The sequence below is a fragment of the Engraulis encrasicolus genome, chromosome 7 (assembly GCF_034702125.1).
Source record: "Engraulis encrasicolus isolate BLACKSEA-1 chromosome 7, IST_EnEncr_1.0, whole genome shotgun sequence".
Taxonomy (NCBI): domain Eukaryota; kingdom Metazoa; phylum Chordata; class Actinopteri; order Clupeiformes; family Engraulidae; genus Engraulis; species Engraulis encrasicolus.
The window spans coordinates 35,797,508-35,819,924 of NC_085863.1; the positions used below are offsets into that span (position 1 = coordinate 35,797,508).

General features: G+C 42.7%; 2 protein-coding genes across 5 annotated transcripts; one reads left to right on the forward strand and one right to left on the reverse strand.

Annotated features, from left to right (window-relative positions):
• Nucleotides 1-11,228: 11,228 nt before the first annotated feature.
• On the reverse strand, nucleotides 11,229-15,869 carry LOC134452133 (uncharacterized). The gene is made up of 9 exons (XM_063202492.1): nucleotides 15,792-15,869; nucleotides 15,389-15,629; nucleotides 14,615-14,710; nucleotides 14,391-14,453; nucleotides 13,872-13,973; nucleotides 13,396-13,455; nucleotides 12,897-13,030; nucleotides 11,814-12,164; nucleotides 11,229-11,394 (listed from the first exon to the last, which is right to left on the reverse strand). Exons 2-8 carry the CDS (start codon nucleotides 15,613-15,615, stop codon nucleotides 11,824-11,826), a joined length of 1,023 nt encoding a protein of 340 aa, XP_063058562.1. The 5' UTR covers nucleotides 15,616-15,629; nucleotides 15,792-15,869; the 3' UTR covers nucleotides 11,229-11,394; nucleotides 11,814-11,823.
• A 300-nt stretch (nucleotides 15,870-16,169) lies between these two features.
• rangrf (RAN guanine nucleotide release factor) lies at nucleotides 16,170-21,260 on the forward strand. Of its 4 annotated transcripts, none has more exons than XM_063203358.1 (6): nucleotides 16,170-16,284; nucleotides 16,544-16,801; nucleotides 17,057-17,173; nucleotides 17,903-18,065; nucleotides 19,618-19,712; nucleotides 20,463-21,260. In XM_063203358.1, the coding sequence occupies exons 2-6, from the start codon at nucleotides 16,737-16,739 to the stop codon at nucleotides 20,584-20,586; spliced, it is 564 nt and encodes a 187-aa protein (XP_063059428.1). In that variant the 5' UTR covers nucleotides 16,170-16,284; nucleotides 16,544-16,736; the 3' UTR covers nucleotides 20,587-21,260. The 4 variants fall into 4 exon arrangements, with proteins under 4 accessions (XP_063059428.1, XP_063059429.1, XP_063059430.1 ...); XM_063203359.1 differs by having other exon boundaries at nucleotides 16,195-16,288; XM_063203360.1 differs by having other exon boundaries at nucleotides 16,195-16,284; nucleotides 16,552-16,801.
• The last annotated feature ends 1,157 nt before the right edge of the window (nucleotides 21,261-22,417 follow it).

Consider the following 22,417-nt stretch of genomic DNA (forward strand, 5'->3'; position numbering starts at 1 on the left):
CACCCAGTGATTGGATATTCCGTAGAGTTCACCAAAGAGTATCCAATCACTGGGCGTGACTAATTAGGCTGATACACTTGGAAGTGCACTGTCCTAGGTTTTGAGAAGGGCCCATAGAAACAGAGTCCGGCAATCTCCACTGTGTGTTAGGGCCCACTTCTGCATTAGCTAAATTAGCTGTTTAGCGTCTCAGAACTGCTCAGCGTTGCGATTGTTAGTTCCTAGAAGTGGGCGTAGCACACAGCAAATGCAATGCAATGCAATGCTGGGAATATGACAAGACTTGCTGTTCGTAGTAATAACTTCAGATAAACATCACAGACGGTAAAACTGTTGTGATTATCATTACCGAGACAGTTGATAGTTTACGTATTTGTGGTGATTATCCCGCATTATAGTTTGTTAGTCCTTATTTTTGGCTTTTTATGTGGTGGTTCTATGTTAAGTCTATGGAAAGATAGCCGCTTTAGGCACGACCTCAATCTCGTTGAAAGGCAGGGCTGCAATTTATTTCCTGGTCCTCCATTTGCGCAACTCTGTTTCTATATGGCTCTGGGAGAAACAGGATGACATCACAGTGTTCTTATCTGCTCTGTTATCTTATCTTATCTTATTTTATCTGTGTATCGAGTCATGCTGTTGCCAGATTGGGCGGTTTCCGGGAGATGGTGACATGATATATTCTGATATAAAACATAATCTGGTTTATAACATGGCTCAAATGATGGGCACCCTTGATTCAGAAACTATAAATCTAGTAGTGCATTTTCCAAATCTCCTAGTTTTCACCTATCCTAAATGTCCTAATTGGTAACAGGTAAAACCAGGCCTTTTGAAATACTGGATTATAGCCTCTGAATCCAGATTGCCCATCACTGATGGCTCATAACAGCAAACTCAAAATGATGAAGAAGACACAGGTCAGAGATGATCACCTGGAGACCAGGTGGGGGTTGGGACACCTTGGTCTTATGTGTGGTTATATAACTTACATGAGACATTATCAAGCATTACAGCAACAAAGCTGCTCTTCTACTGTGCAGGTGCTTGCATCTCAGTGAGAGACCTGCTCTGTGCTCATATGTCATACTATTCACATATCTCTTTTGATTTTTGTTTTATTTGTTTTCAATTCTTCTCATATTACACACCGCTTTCTTTCTTTCACTACTATGTTGGATACACTCCATTATTTGCATGATACCCGATAATGTAATGGTTGTTCTGCGCAGGTTTACCATTCATCTAGTCATCATCATACAGTGAACAGACTTTGCATATGACCCTCCCTGCCATCCTCTTTGTGCATATAAACAAAACCTATAGTCTTTTGGTGGAATGCATACATGTTCCTATTCATACATGTTATTTACAATAGCTTGTAACAATAAATGATGTTTCATTGCAACTTTGAGGGCATTTCCACCCTTTATCTTACAGTTTTTGCCGACTGCTTGCACACAATTTGCAAAATTTGGCTCATAGAGTCAAAACTCTACACACAAGCCAATTACTCTCAACACTTGGAGATAAACCCTTCACATATATGGCAACATGAAGCTCTGCTATAAAAGCATAAACATTGCCATAAAAACCTTACAGTCTTTTGTCAAAACCTCACTTTCATGTCAAAAGACACACAAAAGCACCAAATGAGAAAACAAATTAGATCAACTTTAAGACAGTTGTCTGCTTTATACAAAACACAGCAGTCTTTCTTTTTGGAGCAGTCTATTCAGTCTGACAGAATGTACATTTTCACAAGACCCCAAAATTCAATACTGTACATTACAAAACTGCACCTTACAGTACAGGACATTAAACCGAAGCAAAATATATCTCAAACAGTACATCACTCTAAATACAACAGTGTGTAGGTGAGCTTACGTATGTACCTTTTTTGTGTATTGGTTATATTCACAAATTTTCAAACATCTAAATATGATATAAATATGGGGTTACGTCAACATGCTGTATGACAATCATAGTCAATAGGCTACTTTGTTTGGTTATGAGGTATGAGGTATTCACGAAATACAATACATTTCCACAGACACACTATGCAGCTGACATCTACATGACATCATCAAAATTATATCATGTTCAGTCAGTTTGCTCAAGTGCACAAACTATCATGTTCACATTACCTAACATGTGATGATAAAGACAAAAGGCTCTTGGCGGCATGTATCAGGCTAGGTTTTACAGTACATGAGTCAGTCAATGCCATACTTCATATTCTACACTTCAGTACCATTGTGCTATTCGCCTTGTTTAGCATACAAGCAATCAAGCTAAAACAAATAAACGCAAAATAAAACAAATGCAATGTAATATAAAGCATGCAACTTTGTAACATGGCGGAATAGTGTTCAATTTTGAAAGCATGTGTTTTATTGTCTGTGTCTAAATCTTGTCATACATCAGTGTGTTTTGTTTTTTTAACAGATGTATTTTCACAATGACACTCTAAGATTTTACTTTTGAACAACGTGTCTTGTGTATGAAATGGTGTGTAGACAGCTGGAGTCTGTGTGTTGCGTAAAGGAGCAAGTGCCTTGCTAAACTGGTATGAAAGTGTAATGCTTGACTTTTGTTTAAAGTCAAGCAATAAGTGTTTAAGTTATGCACCAACAACTTAACGATATGCTACTTTGGTTTGAGCATCTGCCTATAGTGTTTAAGCAGTAGGCAAAAACGGTAAAAAGCCTGGATTTTGCTGTCCATTGTCAAGTCAAGTCAAGTAGGTTTTATTGTCAATTTCTTTACATGCACTGGTCATACAAAGAATTTGAAATTACATTTCTTGCTTTCCCATACAGACATAGACTAATCTAGGTAAGGACATAGACAGTATAGACATAGACAGTACTTATACATGGACATAAGACAGTATGGACATAGACAGTGCTCATACAGACATTTAAAGTGCAAGACTGGACAACAGAGGACTTTTAGAGAACATACATTAAGAGGAGGTAATTGTTGTGCTTTTCCTAAGAGTCCTTTATAGCGTTCTGGCATAGTAATAGTAGCATTTTGAAGAAAAATAAATATTAAAATAGGTCTATCAAGTACACCAGCAGCAGTGTGTGTGTGTGTGTGTGTGTGTGTGTGTGTGTGTGTGTGTGTGTGTGTGTGTGTGTGTGTGTGTGTGTGTGTTTGGTGCGGGTTAGCAAGGTAGCTGTGTGTGTATGTGTGTGTATGTGTGATTTGTGTCCATGTGTGTGTGTGTGTGTGTGTGTGTGTGTGTGTGTGTGTGTGTGTGTGTGTATGTGTGTGTGTGTGAGAGTTATGTGTCAGTGTGTGTATGTTTGGGTTTAGTGAAGAAAGTGCAGTGTGCTTGTGTGTGTGTGTGTGTGTGTGTGTGTGTGTGTGTGTGTGTGTGTGTGTGTGTGTGTGTGCGCAAGTTTTGAGTTAGTGCAGGTTGAAAGTTCAGTCACAAATATAGTGCAGGTGGAATGTTCAGTCGCAAATATGGTGGTGGGGATGAGGGGGGGGTTGTCAGTGGCCTTGCTGGCTAGAGGCTGACAGTGGAGGGAGAGTGGGTTGAGTGTTCAGTATCTTGATTGCTTGGTGCATTGAGCTGCTTGCAAGCCTGGTGGTACGGGAACGGAGGCGCCTGTACCTCTTTCCAGAGGGCAGGAGGCTGAACAGTTTGTGTGCAGGGTAGCTTGTGTCTTTGATGATCATCAGTGCTTTCCGGGTGAGGCGTGTGGTGTAAATGTCCTGCAGGGAGGGGAGTGGTACTCCAATGATCTTCTTCGCTGTGTTCACAACACGCTGGAGTGTCTTCCTGTTTTTCTTCGTGCAGCTTCCTCCCCACACTGTGATGCAGCTGGACACGACGCTCTCTATGGTTCCTCTGTAGAATGTTGTCATGATGGAGGGTGTAGCACTTGCCTTCTTTAGTTTGCGCAAGAAGTAGAGACGCTGATGGGCCTTCTTCGCCAGTGATGTAGTGTTGGTGGTCCAAGAGAGGCCGTCGCTGATGTGCACTCCAAGGAACTTGGTGCTGCTCACTCTCTCCACAGCATCACCGTCGATGGTCAGTGGTGGCAGTTGTTTTTGGACCCTCTGAAAGTTGACAACAATCTCCTTGGTCTTGTTGACATTCAGCAGGAGGTTGTTGTCTTTGCACCATCTGGCCAGCAGGTCTACTTCTTCTCTGTAGTGAGTCTCATCGCCCTTGGTGATGAGGCCCACCAGTGTTGTATCATCCGCAAACTTCACTAGATGGTTAGTGCTGTGGGTCGTTGTGCAGTCATGTGTCAGCAGCGTGAACAGCAGGGGGCTGAGAACACAACCTTGCGGAGCCCCCGTGCTCAGGGTCAGGGTGCTTGAGGTGTTATTCCCTACCCGTTGGCTAAAAGTGTGTTTATTACATAGTGTGTCTTTACTCTGGTAACCAAATACTTAGCTCATCGGTTCCTCCTCTTCATGCTGAATCCATACATACCTCATATGTTAAATGTGGTTTAAATAATCAAAAGTTATAGCAGTTTATATATTTTAGAGCGCCCTCCGCAGGCCATTTTGTTATCTGTGTGTTTGACACTCAAACTCAAATTGTTCTATAGACCCTTAACTTCAACTTGGAAGTGAAAACCAAACTTTAACACCAATTTGAAATGACTGAGCCTAATACAACCCCACTAAGAGGGATAAACAAAGAAATAAGAAAGTACCGTAATAAGAAATACAGTCTCCCCTATACACTATCGACTTCAACTACAACTCAGATACAGTAGCTGCCAAATGCAAAAGTTATCAGATGACACAGCCATTGTGGGATGTATTAAAGATGGGCAGGAAGGAGAGTACAGGGGACTGGGCGATATTCATCAGTTGGTGCAGGACCAACCAGCTGCAGCTGAACACCAGCAAAACCAAAGAAATGGTGGTTGATTTCAGGCGAACTACCCCACCCCTGCTGCCTGTCTCAATGGAGGGGGAGACAGTGGAGACAGTCTGCACCTACAAGTACCTGGGGGTACATCTGGACAATAAACTGAACTGGTCTGCCGATTCACAAGCACTCTACAAGAAAGGACCAGAGCAGGCTTTACTTTATGAGGAAGCTGAAATCCTTCAATGTGTTCAACAGACTCCTGCAGATGTTCTACCAGAAGCTTATTAATCTACAGATTCCGTGCCATCCCATGCAAGACAGATAGGCTACGGAGGACGGAGGTCCTTTATCCCCAGGACCATTCAGCTGTTCAACACTACACAGGACACCCAGAAAGAGATCATCATTGGTGTCTGGACTGCATAATCAACCATCCCACACTCATCTGCACTCTTTTTTCCTATGTGAAAGTTGCTGATCTGACAACTCCACCCCTCAACACCCGTGAACTCTTATTGACTGCTATTGTATGCTACTGGACACCTTAATTTCCCTCGGGATTGATAAATTATACTTTACTCTCTAAATGGTGGACATGGAGGAGATCCACCTTTTCATCTATGAAAAGTGCAAATTTCCCAGTCATAATGAATACTCAGAATGTGATGGTGGTGATTTGTGAAGAAGGTAACATTTGAGAAGGGTCAGCATGAATTCTGGAGAGAGACTGCTGAAAAAATATTATTAAGTGCACCTTTAACCTGTACAAATCAAATCCTCCTGGTACAGGAATAATCTCTAATCAACCACTGTTTTGATATCGTATTCATTACAATTTGAGCTGAAACCTCAAACAACTGAAACTCCCTATCTCACATCATCGTGTAAAACCAATGACTGTGTGTCTTCTAAGCGGTTAAAATGTCTTATTTTTAATTACTGCAAAAAAGCTGCTGTCTAATCACTGTACAATAATTTTGCTTTTTTAAAGAGTTACAATACATTACTCTAGCATGAAAACAGTAACTTACTGACTGACTTACAAGACTGTCCTGCCCATGGTACCGCCCCGCCCCCCAGCAGTCAACCACCCATAAAACCAACCAACCAACCAGTCAGTCAGTCAGCCAGCCAGACAGACCGACCGACAGAGACAGACAGACAGACAGACCAACAGAGCTTTGCTGTGCCATATGGGCAAGCAGCCAAAGCATTGTGACAGTCCAGGTTTATATGTGCAGGTTAACAGTGTGACCAGAGTGATCCGGCATTTGGCAGGTGCAGGCTGTAATTGATTCGTGGCATGACAATCCTTGGTACTCAAGTGAGGCCTGGCACTAATTGACAGATTGTTTGTGCCTAGGGTATTAGCTGGCAGCAGTGTAACAAATTCTTAGAATGTTTCAATGATTGGTGGTCATGGTCTAGAGCAGGGATGGGCAACTTTTATCATGAGGAGGGCCATATTTTTTCATCACCACCATCGTAGGGCCACATGACCATTGATCTGACTGCAATTCGAAGAGTTGAGGTGAAGTTGCTTGCTCACTGACTGCTCATATTGTTTGGAAGGGACAGACGTGTTCTGTATTGGCCAACAGGAAAATTACAAAAGATTGATTCAGTGGTCGTTTCATTTTTAATTGGGCCTACTGTTGAATCTACAGGCTGCATTAAGTGAGGAGGGGGGCTGCATGTAGCCCATGGGCCTCCAGTTTCCCATCCCTGGTCTAGAGCTACAGCTTCAAACAAACTGGGTTACCGCTAAGAGACTGAATCCAGGGATGACCAGAGCTCAGTCCAGTCCCAGGTAGCATTGTGCACATTTAGGCTAGCCTATAATGGGTATATTGTACTCCTTAAATGAGGCAAAATGAGGCTCCACCTATAGGCCTAGTGTCACATTTCTGCTGATTAATATAATATTAACATTAATCATTTCCCCTATACAGTGCCCTCCATTATTATTGGCACCCCTGGTTGAAATGTGTTTTTAGCTTCCAATTATTATTATTTTTTTCTAAATAATATGGGACCTTAATGGAAAAAAAGAGAAAAATCCAACCTTCAATACAAGTGCATTTATTCAGTGGGGAAAAAATCCCACATAAAGAAATAATTATTTGACATCAAATAATGTGTGTCACAATTATTAGCACCCCTGGTGTTAATATTTTGTACAACCCCCTTTTGCCAACAAAACAGCACCTAATCTTCTCCTATAATGTTTCACAAGATGGGAAAAGACAGAAAGAGGGATCTTCAGCCATTCCTCTTTGCAGAATCTCTCTAAATCATCCAGAGACCTGGGTCCTCTCCTCTGTACTCTCCTCTTCAGCTCACCCCACAGGTTCTCAATGGGGTTGAGGTCTGGGGACTGAGATGGCCATGGGAGGAGCTTGATTTTGTGTCTGGTGAACCATTTCTGTGTAGATTTGGCCATATGTTTAGGGTCATTGTCTTGCTGAAAGACCCAGTGACGACCCATCTTCAGCTTTCGGGCAGAGGGCAACAGATTTTGATTTAAAATGTCCTGGTATTTCAAAGCATTCATGATGCCATGCACTCTAACAAGGTTCCCAGGGCCTTTGGAAGCGAAACAGCCCCACAGCATCACTGACCCACCCCCATACTTCACAGTGGGTATGAGGTGCTTTTCAGCATGCGCATCTTTCGTGGCACGCCAGACCCACTTAGAGTGTTTGTTGCCAAAAAGCTCAATCTTGGTCTCATCTGACCAAAGCACACGGTCCCAGTTGAGGCCCCAATACCGCTTGGCGAACTCCAGACATTTGCGTTTATGATTGTGAGTGAGGAAAGGTTTTCTCCGTGCATACCTTCCAAACAGCTTGTTGGTGTGTAGACAGCGCCTGATGGTTGATTTGGAGACTTTGTGACCCCAGGATGCTACCATTTGTTGTAATTCTGTAACAGTGAGCTTTGGAGATCTTTTGATTTCTCTTACCATCCTCCTCACTGTGCGTGGTGGCAAAAGAAACTTGGGTCCTCGTCTAGGCTTGTTTACCACTGTTCCAGTGTTTTGAACTTCTTAATTATTCATCTCACAGCGGATATGGGCAGCTGCAGTTGAGTGGCAATCTTCTTGTAGCCTCTGCCTGACCTGTGAAGGTCGACGCACATCTGCCTCACTTGTATGCTGTGTTCCTTTGTCTTTCCCATGTTTAAGAGTGGATAAGAGAAATGGCCTCGGTGTCACGTCATATTTATACCCCAGGGAAACAGGAAGTGATGAATTACTAATTAAATGTTCCTACATACTCTGGTAAACTTTGTAAACTACTGTAGAAATGACAGAAATGCTTCAATTATATTTATTTCCTGGGAATTGTTAAGGGTGCCAATAATTGTGGAACAGGTGATTTAATGAAAAACAATTATTTTTCAGTCAGGGATTTTTTTATTTTCTTACAATTCATTTGAGTTGAAGGCTACATTTTCCTACAATTTTCAGTGTGACAGTATTCTTCTGCAATAAACACTGAATTTATTTTAAGGCTTTTAACACATCTCAACCAGGGGTGCCAATAATTATGGAGGGCACTGTATATTTATTAATTTATATTTAAAGCTGCCTTCAATGTATAGTCTGTACATTTGCACTGTATGTGGCTTAAGTTTGATTCATTTCATGAAGTCATACAGTAACGTTTGCGGCTCTGCACTGCTGGCAACGAATTCTTGTGTCAGGGCGACGATGTGATGTCTTCGTTCTTCAAGACGTTTCTTGGCCACGTTTACGGCAAAGCTAATTCACTTTGTCCAAAGAGCCTCAGGCCACTGGCTAATGCCATAACAAGATAACAGCCATGCGAGACTTCCTTGGCCAAGCTCCAGACCCTACTGTGACACTGCTTGTGTGTACTGTATTTGTGTGTGTGTGTGTGTGTGTGTGTGTGTGTGTGTGTGTGTGTGTGTGTGTGTGTGTGTGTGTGTGTGTGTGTGTGTGTGGATCTCCAGCTGATAATGCCAAGAAGTGCTTTTTAAACTCTGGACACACTGACCTGGTTATCAGCCGGCTGAGGTTTTGCTAGACTGTACTGTACTCTCCGCTGAGCTGCTCGGGAGAATATCATGCCCTGTGTGTTATGATGCCACAGCACATTACAATAGAGTAAGAGTAGACAGATAGCAGATGCACGATTGCTTGGGAATGCATGAGATTGTGCAAATGGCATGACACTGAATACACTGTGCTTGAACTGATTTGGTGTCCTATGTTATGATGTCCCTACAGCATGTTACTCCATGTCACACTGGACGTACAGATAGCTAATGCATGATTGCATGATTCATGAAATTGGGAAATATGATTGGACTGAGTGTTATGATGTCACAACAGCACGTTCCACTGGATGTAATGTACAGATAGCACATACACGATTTCTCAGGAATGCACAAGATTTGGGAAAACAACATTACACTGAATGTACTTAGTTGAAATGATTTGCTATCTAGTACTGCTCGTCATCAATTCCTCCCCTTGTTGGGGTTTATAATAGTATGTGTAAGCACACACACCCACGCACGCACGCACGCACGCACGCACGCACGCACGCACGCACGTACACACACACACACACACACACGAACAAAGACAAACACATTGAAGAAAGCCCATGGGGGATGGATAGAAAAAGCAGAGAGAGAGAGAGAGAGAGAGAGAGAGAGAGAGAGAGAGAGAGAGAGAGGTAGGAGGGAGAGTAGCAGAGAAAGTAGGAGGGAGAATAGAAAAGGGGGAGAGCAGGAGAGAGAGAGAGAGGAGTGTGAGAGCACAAACATGTCCCCACATCTTCCCAAACATGTAAACACATCTATCATGATAAGAGGGAATGACAGTCATGTTGGGGGTGGGTGACTGGTGACTGTGTAGGCAGGCACACAGCTCCATCTTTCACCCCTGACAACAATAGTGATATCCAGCTGAGAATTTGGACAGCACTGCTCACTGCTAGGTCTGAAGCCAAGACTAAATGGTATCCCTGCTACAAACAGAAACCCATTTGTTTTCCTTTTATGAACAATTCATCTGTTGTTCCTTGAAACCATTACCATTTTCAGAATCAATAATCGTTTTTGCCTTGAAATATTCTATTTTTTTTTTAAGTTTTTATTTTGGGCTTTTGTGCTTTATTTATTATAGGACAGTGACAGAGGGACAGGAAACGAGTGGGGAGAGAGAGAAGGGGAAGGACTGGCAAATGACCCGGGCCAGAATCGAACCTGGGCCACCGGTGTAGTTCGTGCCCCGTTAGGACATGGTAGGGAGGAGGTAGGAGATTTAAAACCTGTTTTACATTTTCTTTATATATGTGAATAGTAGTTACCTATAACGAAATAACGATACCAATAACGAAAGGTCATCTGCCGCATTGCTGTGTTTGTGTGTTTGTGTGTGTGTGTACTCGTTATTTACTCTTTATAAAAAAATAAAATAAAAAAACTAACCCCTCTTTGCAACTGCACTTGTTGTTCTGTATATCTCCTGTGCACTTTGTATTTGCTTGTGATGTTGGCTTGATTATGTCCTCTTTTGAAAGTCGCTTTGGTTATAAAGCGTCTGCCAAATGCAATGTAATGTAATATAATGTAATTGCTGCTGTCAACTTACAGATTATAAAGGTCCAGGCGTTTTTGCACAGCCCCCTCTAAATTGTGGGCCAGTCCTAAAAAAAAATCAATAGCATTGGCCCCTGAAGATTGTGTCTGACACTGTCAGTCCAGCGAGAAGTGGCCAGCATGCCAGATTACCAGTCCATGCCTGCACTGTGGCCTAACGATTAAGGAGTTGGTCTCACCATCTGAGGACTGCAGGTTCTGTTTTCTGTACCAACACCAAATGTGGGTGAGGGAGTGAACATCCTCTATCCATGGCACCTATTCCTGGATAAGAGTGTCTAGGTATCTAGTCCAGGATAACAAGACTGCTAATTGAATGGAATGCAGCATACCTTGTAAACCATAATAAGCAGCCGTTTAAACGGCTCAGATAAGGAGCTATCTTTAGCGCCCTCTAGAGGTTAAGACCTGTTTTGTATTCTACTGTAAGTGTATTAGAGCAGACTAGAGAAGAGTAGAGTTACTTTAATGATCCTGGAAGCCACTCAGCCTTCTGCCCGAACCCTAGTGATGATATTGTGAACACTTATTACCTAATGCTTCTCTCAAAATTCTAAGCGCTTAAGAATGAATGAATGGATGAATTTATTTTGTCTATGTTGATGTAAAAACATTGTATAACAACAGAACCATACAATAAAAGGAAATAAATAGCAAGGGATAAACACAAAACAACTCTATGGCTTATTTCCATTGTGGTCCCTTACGGAAGAAGAATAATAAGCAGAAACTGGCAAAGTAAAGTGTGATCAATGCTTATATTTAAAGTAAATGTAGAGGTTACTTGCTGAGTAAATGGAAGATAAGAAAGTTGAAACGTCGTCACATCCTTCTTATGTTTAAATGATTCCATCGCTGGCATTGTAGAAATACGGATCTGCTCTCTGAATTTCCTAATTCTTCAACTGTGGAGAAAAAGTCAGGTAGATTCTTCAAGCAGATGACGCACAATTATTCTTGTTTAGTTTCAGGGGGCTAACCTAAAAGTTCTCAAAGGAACCAATATGTGTCAAAACTAAAGGTCCCCAAGAAAACTTTTAAAGGTTCCCCAAAAATAGGTCTCTGGAGGACCTTCAAGAAAACATTGGTATTCTTCCAAAAAGTACTTTGTCACTCTAAAAATGTTAGGGGGTCCACCCTCAGTGACAACCTGAAGGTTCTTTGAGAAATTTCATTTTCACAGTGCAGGTTTGCATTTGCAAATGTAATATTAAGATTACAGGCCTTACTGGCACAAATATCCAGTGATTTTCAGTGTTGTGTTTCATGCATGGTGTCTGCGCTATTTGCCAATGAGCTCAGTGTGATCACAGAATGGCCATACCTGTGTCTGTTTAGTTCCTCTGGGTGATCTTGCAACTGCATTCACCACCATCATCGTCATCACCAGAGATGGTAGTGACGCTCACGTCATCTGAACACAGATGTGACGCTATGTCGTCCTCCCTCTCTCGGTCATGTTCGTCTTCGCCAGCGCTGGCCCCTGCATATACGTTGTCCTCCCTCTCTCGGTCATGTTCGTCTTCGCCAGCGCTGGCCCCTGCATATACGTTGTCCTCCCTCTCTCGGTCGTGTTCGTCTTGGCCAGCGCTGGCCCCTGCATATACGTTGGTCCACAGAATTTCACGGCTCCTCCTGATGTAAGCTTTCCTCTTCTGCTCAAAGGTTGCACTACCTAGTGTGTGTGTGTGTGTGTGTGTGTGTGTGTGTGTGTGTGTGTGTGTGTGTGTGTGTGTGTGTGTGTGTGTGTGTGTGTGTGTGTGTGTGTGTGTCCAATTATAAAAAAATCCACAAATGTATATGAGTTTACTACTTTACAGTGAACTTATTTGGAATGGGTCAGGGGGAACTTCTTGTGCGCTGTTTTGTGACAAGAAGACCAGACTGCTAAGCATCAAGATGAATACAACCATGGCCGGATTAATATGGTATGGGGCCCCTAGACTATAGGTTGCTGTAGGCCCCCGCAGAAGACAAATTCCACAATAAAACTTGGTAGATAGCGTCATAATTACGAGACAGGAATGAGTATTAACAAGATTGAAAACTCAAACTAAACTTGACTATGGACAGACTAATCCATTGGGGAGGGGAACAGGTGTCAATATGGGTGTCTTCTGTAGGACTTCTGAGCTTACTGGATGGAAAGTCTAGACAGAGCACAGTAACCTCTCTGGCATCATTAACAAAAACTTGGGTGGCCGCTGTAGTGCAGCGTGTTACCCCCCCCATGAATGGGCCTACATGCCCACGGTGACCCAGGTTCGAGTCCAGCTTGGATCATGTCCAAACCTTGCCCCATCTCTCTCCTCATTACATTTCATCTCTTCACTGCCACGGTCAAATAAAGGCATAAAAAAGCCAATACATTTACAAAAAAAAAAGAAAAGAAAGCTGCAGTGTATACCATCTGAGTCGCTTGTTTGCTGATCCTCCTCGGGTGGTTTGGAGTCAGGGGTGGAGAGGAGCTCTTCAGTGCTGGCAGGTGAGGTGTCCATGCACTGACACTGCTCCTGAGGCTCACACATCTTCACGTGTGCTCTGAAGGAATGTCAGGGGGAGGAAAGTATGCACATTAATGGCTGCTTCATAGTCTGTGTGTGTGTGTGTGTGTGTGTGTGTGTGTGTGTGTGTGTGTGTGTGTGTGTGTGTGTGTGTGTGTGTGTGTGTGTGTGTGTGTGTGTGTGAAATTCTCTGAATAAACTGTCTGCACTCTGACATCTCAACTAGGACCATTATCTATTAACAAGCAACACTCCCTTACTCTGAGGTCCTGGTCCTGGTTGGGAGGTACTAAGTGTGTGTGTGTGTGTGTGTGTGTGTGTGTGTGTGTGTGTGTGTGTGTGTGTGTGTGTGTGTGTGTGTGTGTGTGTGTGTGTGTGTGTGTGTGTGTGTGTGTGTCTTACTCTGGTTGTTGGGGGGGAGGTGGTGGTGGGCTTTTCCGTGAGGATGCTGACCAGGACTCGCTACTTGGACATCAGTATGCAGAAAGAAAAATGGGAAGAAAGGTGAAACAAACCATTTAGATCATTCATATCACTTAATGTTTTAAAATTGTACTCCAAGGTTAGATACAATGAATGAAGAGGCAAAGAATTAAAATCACTATACAATGTCAATAATTAATTCAATTCAATTATTGTACATGTAGGGCAGCTGACAGCTTTGGCTAGGCCCGGGACAAAGTCTGACAAGGACCCCCCGCCCATCACCCACTCACCCACCCACCCAATACATACAGTACAATGTAATGAAGACCCATTTATGGGCACCCCGCTCTCACTGGGCCTGGGACAACTGACCCATTTGTCCCCCCTTGTCAGCTTTGCTGTATATATAATAAAAATGGGGGGGAAAAACAGTAAAGAAAGGATTACTATACCAGGCCTTGTTGAAGTCCCAGAACTGCATGGGAGAGAAATCTCTCCGGCTTGGATGCTGCGTTTTCATGATGCTAACTTCATCCCAACTCTGGCACTTCTTCCTGGTTAAGATATTGTCATTTTTTGTGTGAGTCTTACGACTTGTTTGTTTTTGCACAAAACATACTTATTGATCCTTGTCCTAATTCAGATAGAAAATGTAAGTCCTGCTGCGTGCCCTGCATAGGCACAAGTTAAGAGTCACCTAAGATGGTCTGTTAATCAAAGCTGTTTAACCCAGTAAGTCACGACCCCTGTTATGAATCAGTGGTTATCAGAATGGCAATGACCAAGCTGGAACATATTACTAAAGGCCCTGAGTACAGTCATAGTGGGGTAGTAACTGGGGTAGTAATGTTTCTTCAGTCACTATTACATTTTGGACCTTGGAAATTGTTTCATGAAATTGTCAATTTTGCTGAAAATGTTTCACAACGTACACTTAAAACTATGAGAAAGAAAGACAATGAGTTGTGTACCTCTTGCTTTTGCACAGACACATATCCTCTCCATAGCTGTCATCCAGGATGGTGAGACTACAGCTGCAAATGAATAAATGTTGTTATTGATGTTATGATGATGATGTCGACAACAACAACAACAACAATAAGAAGAAGAAGAAGAAGAAGAAGAAGAAGAAGAAGAACAAGAACAAGAACAATCATAAGAATTGTAATAGGTGTACTACTAATAAAACTCTCACAGGTGAGGTCCGATTTTGCAGTCCTTGTCTCCAGTCTTTAGCCATGAGTGGCAGCTGGTGGCTAGAATATTCCCTTCATCCCACCGCTGTCGCTTTCTGCAACAAATAAGACATGCACCTCTCAACAACTTCCAAGCCATTCGACTATAACAGTTGTCCCGGTTACAGGGATGGAGGGTCGCCCATAACTGGGTCTCCATCATTACATTGCATTAGGTGGGCAGTCCCTGTCAGATGACTTTCTCCGGGCCTTGCAAAAACTGTCAGCAGCCCTACATGAACAATTATTGCATTGAATTTAAGTTACAATATATTGTGGTTTTAATTCAGTGCCTCTTTATTATTGTATCTAACCTTTATTGAAGCGTTGAATACAATGTCATTTAGATTCTCTTTTACAAGAGTCCAGATGAAGAAGGCATTACATTACTAAAACATGAAGTGATATGCATGATTTGCATGTCTGTCTGGTTTTTATTCTCAATACCAATGTCCAAGTAGCCCTGGTCTTCATGCTCCAGGAAGAGCATATGAGAAGGTGCATTCATAGACAAGTAGGCAAACATGCTAAAATAAACTAATATATTTTTTAAAGTAGGCCTACTAAACTATTTAGGAACAGTGGGAATGATTAACAATTAGCCTAAAGAGAGTTCAGTAGGCCTATGCATAAAAAAAACAAAGCCTTGTTGCTATTATGGATGGAAAACAAAACAAAAAATCACTCAGATTTGAATTATATTAGGAGATGTGGAGTGTAACAAGTGTGCTCACAGGCATTTTTTGCCCTTGATGCCGGGCGAACTGCTGCGGAGATTTGACTTGAGGATGCCTTTGATCTGTCGAGGCTGTGCGCCCGTGACACCTGTGGCGCTACTGCTTGGCAGGTGGCTCGTGGAGGCGGACGCGCCTAGCGGACAGTCTGCGTTGTGCATGATGGGCTCCGGGGTCCCTTTCTTCAGGATACCCTTTAGCGGTCTTGACGCTCCAGGGTCATCCATTCCCCTTGAAGTGGCTGTCGACAAGAAACCATTTTTAGTTTGTTCACGGCAATTCAGCCATACTTAGTAGGCCCTATGATTCTAGGCTATACACCGCATGAAAATATGAAAGACATAGCCTAAGTGACTGTGGCATTTGGGAAACATAACCGTGCAAAGCTTGTTATTTTACTCACCCTAAGCAGACCGTTTAGGATGCCTGCACTAATGTGTGCACAGCTGGCAACTATGTCGCACTGTAGCATGTTACCAAGTTGCGATTATGACGTTAGAAAGTACAAAGTACAAAATCTAGCAGTAGCTTAGACCTATAACTTGAACATTTTATTATGGTGGTGAATATGTCTTCCATGGGCTGTAAATGTCAACAATTTCGGCCACTTTGTCAGTTTACATAGGCATTGTGTGTGTGTGTGTGTGTGTGTGTAGCCTATATCATTTTATTTTTTTTAAAAGGATCGTTTGCTGGCTTAGCTATCTAAACGCGTCCGAAGCAATAAAGGTGCCACAGTCTAAATAAACAGTTTAAAATGCAACCACTAGAGTGCAGTATCTCCCTATTTCTGAGCTATCTGTTACATCACTTCTGTGCGACGACAACTACAGTACTGTTTGTGGTGGAGCAGAAGTATCTCTGGGAGGCATGGGTAGAATTATTTGAGCACGAAAGTGAGTACGTAAAAATAAATGTTCTCTTCTGCTGTAACGTACTTTGTTTACTTTTCAGGAAAGGATTTATCATTTGAGATGTTTTGTGACGATAGAAGATGTCACGTGCGTTGTAATCTTTTCAGACATCGCGTGCATGTCCAAGCTGATGTTTTGAGTTGATGTGATGATGCTTAGGTCAACTCACCTGTGAATTCGATGCGGTGGCATGTCAAATCACCCGTTTTCTCTCATATGGCCCATTAATTTATACTTTTAGGTTACAAGCATCTTGGACAACTTTGAGGAGAATCGACGACCAGAATAACAACTCCACGTGAGCTGGCCATCTGCACTTCGAGTCTCCTGGGTAGGCCTATCCTGCCTTTGCTGTACCTGTGGGTGGAACGAGAGTGCGAGGCCTACGGCATTTCAGCACTTCTAGAACATTCTCCATCACATCTCGTGGCGCGATGGCTCGGCCTCTGTTTGGGGGAGCCTTGTCTGCCACCATTCCACACAGTGCTCAGGACATCAGGTAAAATCACAAATCAGCATCCACTCACACCACACAAAAGCAGCAGTAATCAGTGAGTGCACATGCTTTGCTCATTTGTAAACATCCACCCCATATTCATGGCACAACTAAGTTGTGTTTTTGTATTTCTGCTTACAGGTAGCCATAACAGCAAAAGCCATTTCCATCATCATTTCTCAAATCCCATCAGATGGAATACAGAATGTGTGTGTGTGTGTGTGTGTGTTTATTTACTGGTATGTTTTATGTGAGCAGTGAACTAAGGGAGATCCCAGACAACCAGGAGGTGTTTGCTCACCGTACCACTGACCAGAGCATCATTGTTGAACTGCTAGAGTACCAGAGTCAGGTGGACAATGAAGAAGCAGCAAGGTATTCCATTCAATACGTTTATTTGATGTGGATGGTAACATCACATTGGACACACTAGGAGGGTTAAATTAACCTTGTGGTAGAGGTAAAGTGTCTAATGGAAGAGCATTATGCCTACAGGTATATCTATTAGCAGGTTTACAACGCCAACCCCCCTGATTCATTTGTTTGAGTGTTTTAGCACAAAGAGTAAATTGTGTAATATACCCACTTCTTCAAGCCAGACTATAAGTGTTTCTAGCACAATGATTGGCATTCAAACTGATTTCGCAAAAATATTCTTCTTAAAGGGGCATGCCACTATTTTGGGGCTTAATACAGTTAAAATCGTTGGCTGGGGTTTATAAAGGTGGTAAAGTGTCTTATTTTTCATGTTAAGCATTGTCTTGCTGTAAGACAAGTTAAAAGAAGGAGTATGTAGCTAAGCTAGTGAAAGTCAATGGATCACTGTAGCATTGTAGCATGCTACACGGATGCATTGACTTTCACTAGCTTAGCAACATACTCCCTCTTTTAACTTGTCTTAAAGTAAGACAACGGCTTACATGAAAAATAAGACACTTAACCACCTTTATAAACCCCAGCCAACGATTTCGACTGTATTAAGCCCCAAAATAGTGGCATGCCCCTTTAAGGTGCAAAAGGGGGGTCCCAGCAGACCGAAAGTTTGGGACCCACTGTCTAAAGCCCTGTGTTCCCTAACCATGAGCCACCTGTTTGCTGCCCCAGGTATCACTTCGAGGACGTGGCGGGGAGCAACAAGGCGTGCGAGGCGGGCTCCTCTGAGGTGCGCTGTGTCCAGGGCCTCCCCAAGGCAGAGCTGACGCTGCACCAGTGCTCTTCCGCCTGGCTCCTCACGGGGGCACAGCTGGTCTCCAAATTCAATGAGGAAGTGAGTTGGGCTGTACGTAACAATGTGTGCATTCCAACATGCGGACTCCCGTCCTCAGCCTCTGCTTGTGGACTCGCGTTTCGCTCACATCCCGCCTCTGTGGAGAAAACAATTGAGTTTCCCTGCTGTCAGCCTCGCCAAAACAACTTTATTCACCATCCTGATTGCAAATGTGAATATGACATTAGAATTGAGCTTTTGCAAGACATTGAAATACAATTCTGTTGTCATTGACGTCATCACGAGGCCACAAGGAGGCAAGGGAGGGAGGACGGGAATCTGCATATTAGAAAGAACCCATTATCCTTCATCTAGTAGCTTCCTCCAGATGTATGGCCCAATGTCAGTAAGAATGTGTCAATTTCTGAGAGGATGAGGACGGAGTAGGAAGCTGAGATGCCGTAGAAGGGGGCCGGCACATGGTGTTTGATTCCCCTTCCGGGCGGCTTGTGGGGCTGGCAACGCAAAAACTTTTGACTGGGCTGTAATGGACTGATCAAAGCTATTTTCCGACCCACCTCGCATTTCCCCGTCGATCACACATATGCTGTGCCTCAGAATTAATAACAACCAATGGTGTGCTTGTTGACTTGACTTGGCAAGCGATTTTTGAGTTAGTTGTGTGTGTGCAAAAATATGTAATTATTTGGACTACACAACAGACGTCGCATGTCCGACGTGCAGCCACTTAAGCCACGGTGCAGCGGTAGGGTTGGCTGTGCCTCGGTTCACGTCAGATATGCAAGGCGCACGTGTAGTCTCCAACACAGTTTTGCACAAAAGCTAAAATAACGTTTCTTGCGTGCCGAAAATGAGTGGTCTTACGACGCAAATCCAAACCTTTCAAATTCACTGTCATCACATCTGAAATCCGGAGCACATGCCAAACGGGATGAGGATTTAGCTTGACTCGCTCCATTAACTCGCATTCAAAATTTTGAGAGCTCCAGCCCCATGGATCGGAAGTAGAAGGGCGTGACTTAGGTGCCCCATACTCCCTTGATTGTTTCTCTGCTACCTCCACGGGAGGGGAGGGGTGACGCACAGGCTTCATTCCATTATCCTACCTTCCGTCCTCCCTTGTGCTTTTGGCCTCGTGATGACCTCGCAAGACGTCATTGACGACAGAAGTTTCATTAAATTGACCCGTGTAGAAATTTCGTAATCGTTGTCTCGCACACACACACACACACACACACACACACACACACACACACACACACACACACACACACACACACACACACACACACAGTGCAGACCCTAAAGAGAGAAGACCTACCGTCCTGAAGCGTGTACGGTTGTAAAAAATAGAGATTCTAAAAGTACAAATGCTGATGTATGATGAGTAATTGAGTGAAATTGGTTTAAGTGTGGGCATTTAGGTCTGTCCATGGTATCATTATGATATACATGGATAACTACAGTTTTGCTTGTTGCATTTTAACCAGTCTGTGTACATTTTACAGCTGAACAGCAATAAAATCCAATGATTGTGAAAATATGAGATATGATGAACTGTCCGAGTAAACAGTGACTAATCTGTCTGCAGGCGAAGAACACAGTGAATATCCACCTGTGTCTGTTTCGGCTTCCTCAGTTCTCCACAGACATCCTAGTAACCTTCAACGACCCAGTCGTCATCAAGTGAGTATCGATCACAATTCACATTAGTATTTCTTTTCATTACTTGGGCCCTGTTCACACATTGTATGGACATTTTTGGTTACGCATCCGTTTAGGCCTCTTGTGTACACAAAAACAAGCTCCCTAAAATGTATATTTCTCATGTTCTTGGATAAGACCCCAAAAAAAACATTTTTTTAAACTATCTGCACACGTGCAACCAGGGCTTTTTCCCATACTGGTGATGAGTGTCATCACTAGAGTTGAGATTTGAAACCAGTTGCAATTGGCTGAATGATGCATACTTAACAGAGCTTGAGTTTCTGCTCACTGACAACAGAATTGTGCCAGTTTTTCAATTCAATCTAAAGCAAGGCCCGTTTTTTTTTTTTTTTTTTTTTTTAAATACGCGGTCTACAAAACTAATGTCTGCACATTGTAAAACCTTATTGAGACGTCACCAGTGTGTTGAAGTTGAGTGTCAGTGAAGTTTTTTGGGGGGGGCTCACACGTCAGGTGGTACAACCACATCTAATGCAAATTTATTATGATTGGTAATTAATGTACTGCAATGGACATGCTTCTTAGATAATCCACTAATTAATTGCAAAAAAAAGAATCTATACAATAGTGGCATTAGCTGTGGTTACATCACCCCGACAAGTGCTGTGCTGCCTACGACTAAAACTTAATTGGCCCATACACGCGTTACCCTGTCTGCTGCACATGATGCTGTATTTGTGTTGTGTGTGTTTGTCTGCCTGTCCTCAGCCCTCTCAGCAGCAGCAAAGGGACCAGCCCAGATGCAGAGATGTCTTCACAGCCCTGGACTGAGCAGGACTTCAAGGCTGTGCTACAGTCACTACAGCTCCTCGACCCTGGGGTGTTTGGCTAGCTACAGTACACGGCCTGAGGACACACCCCACATACAATAGCAGCCATTGATTTTGTACTATGTTTTCATGACTGCACCAATGCAAGGTCTTGCTTCGAGCACTTCGGAAGTTGTATGGCTTGGACAGAAAGTGAAACCGGGGGAACAAATTGTTGCATACTTTACACACACACACACACACACACACACACACACACACACACACACACACACACACACACACACACACACACACACACACACGTAACATTTGGACGCTATCAGTGAACTGTCTGGAAATTAGTGGAAATTCAAAGAAAGGGACACATTTGAGGCGAGATAAGTGTTGTTCAAACACATTTCTCCAGACTGCATTCAAACTATTTGTTTGGTAAACACATGAATTGATAAGCCATATTAGGAGGGTAGTATTGCGTAACACAGTTGTCCCTCAGTTCTACCTCGAGAAAATCCAGTCACTCAGTGGGTTTTTCCGGCGTTTTACAAGTTTTGACCACAGCAATCAGCTGTGGACCTTTTGACCGTCTCCAGTCAGTCAAGTCATGTGATGCGCATATGGAGTAGGCAGTTGTGCAATGGGACCTGTCTGAAGTGAAGCACCAACTCCCAATGTCACAACCTCTCATTCTTGTCAGTTTTACATTTAAAATGTATAAAAAGATATATGAGTTGAACTTGTCTTTAACTTAATGATCATAGTTATTTTTGCCATTGTGAACATTTGAAGCTACTTTTTTGTTTTGAACTTGAATCATCTCACTGGAATTGCTTGGCAGTGAAACATTTGAATACATTGAGCGGAAATATGCAACAATTCCCGTTAGTGTTGAATGAATTACTTAAGTACCTACATGCTCTGTTAATCAGTGCCTGAAATTGAAACCTGAGAAATTGCTTTCTTCCCGATACTTAACACACACACTTTGGCACACTCGAACTCCCAACTGTGTGGGGTGGATTGTTTGGGTGTAGTTTGGTAAGCATATCAAGTGTGAGGGAACATTATTCATTGTGGGTTGCCATAGAAACCAAGCTCTTTTCAGCCATTGTATTGCAACGAGGCCAAACAAGCCATCTAATGTGTAACCGAGAGACTCCTTGGAGAGGATATAGCAGCTCTCTGAAATCTCTCAGCACTTTTCCCCTTCTAGTTTCTTTTCTTAAATCTGTAACAATTTAGAGTAGTGAGCCCTTAACAGGCTTTATTGACATGTAATAATGATCCAATCATAAAACAATTTACAAATGCTTGTACATCACTTTCAACCAACCTACGGCTGCACAGTGGAGTGGGAATGGGCTCCTACTGAATGAATTTTATACGTTTGTCTGCCGGACACTATCAAGTAGTTTCATCCCTTTTGTTCTTTGGAGTACACACTTCCAGGACTGATGTGGCTGTGCTGTGTGTGTCTGTAAAATAGTATTTCTTACTGATTTACAAACAAGGTTTTGTTGATAATTTAGTTTATAGAACTTTTTAAGGAGTGCTATTCTCAAATGTTATCCTTAAATCTTCAAAACAGAAACACAATTTCAGAACAAGTTTTATTGTTGGTTCTTAACTGTCACAGTCTTAAATAATGCTCAAGTCATGAGGCTATTTCTGTTGCGTTTACAGTACAATCTTTACTGTACGGATATGTTCCTATACCAGCTGCATCTTGTTTGGATAAATAGATCAGAGAAATACAACCTTTTACACAATGCTCTGTATCAAAAGTTACTCTAAAGTAAGGCAAGAGGCAACATCTCACTTCAACAGAGTCCATTCGTCATCTTCAAACCACTAAAATGTCAATGACCTTTAAAATGTGAGTCATGAAAACAA

What these genes read in the sequence shown, in the direction of transcription:
- LOC134452133 (XM_063202492.1), bottom strand. Translation starts at nt 15,615, where the DNA reads ATGGATGACCCTGGAGCGTCAAGACCGCTAAAGGGTATCCTGAAGAAA. An exon ending in ATCAAGGGCAAAAAATGCCT is followed by an intron (nt 14,711 to 15,388) that starts GTGAGCACACTT and finishes TATTTGTTGCAG; the next exon opens with AAAGCGACAGCGGTGGGATG. An exon ending in TGCAAAATCGGACCTCACCT is followed by an intron (nt 14,454 to 14,614) that starts GTGAGAGTTTTA and finishes ATTCATTTGCAG; the next exon opens with CTGTAGTCTCACCATCCTGG.
- rangrf (XM_063203358.1), top strand. Translation starts at nt 16,737, where the DNA reads ATGGCTCGGCCTCTGTTTGGGGGAGCCTTGTCTGCCACCATTCCACAC. An exon ending in CACAGTGCTCAGGACATCAG is followed by an intron (nt 16,802 to 17,056) that starts GTAAAATCACAA and finishes TTATGTGAGCAG; the next exon opens with TGAACTAAGGGAGATCCCAG. An exon ending in AACGACCCAGTCGTCATCAA is followed by an intron (nt 19,713 to 20,462) that starts GTGAGTATCGAT and finishes GCCTGTCCTCAG; the next exon opens with CCCTCTCAGCAGCAGCAAAG.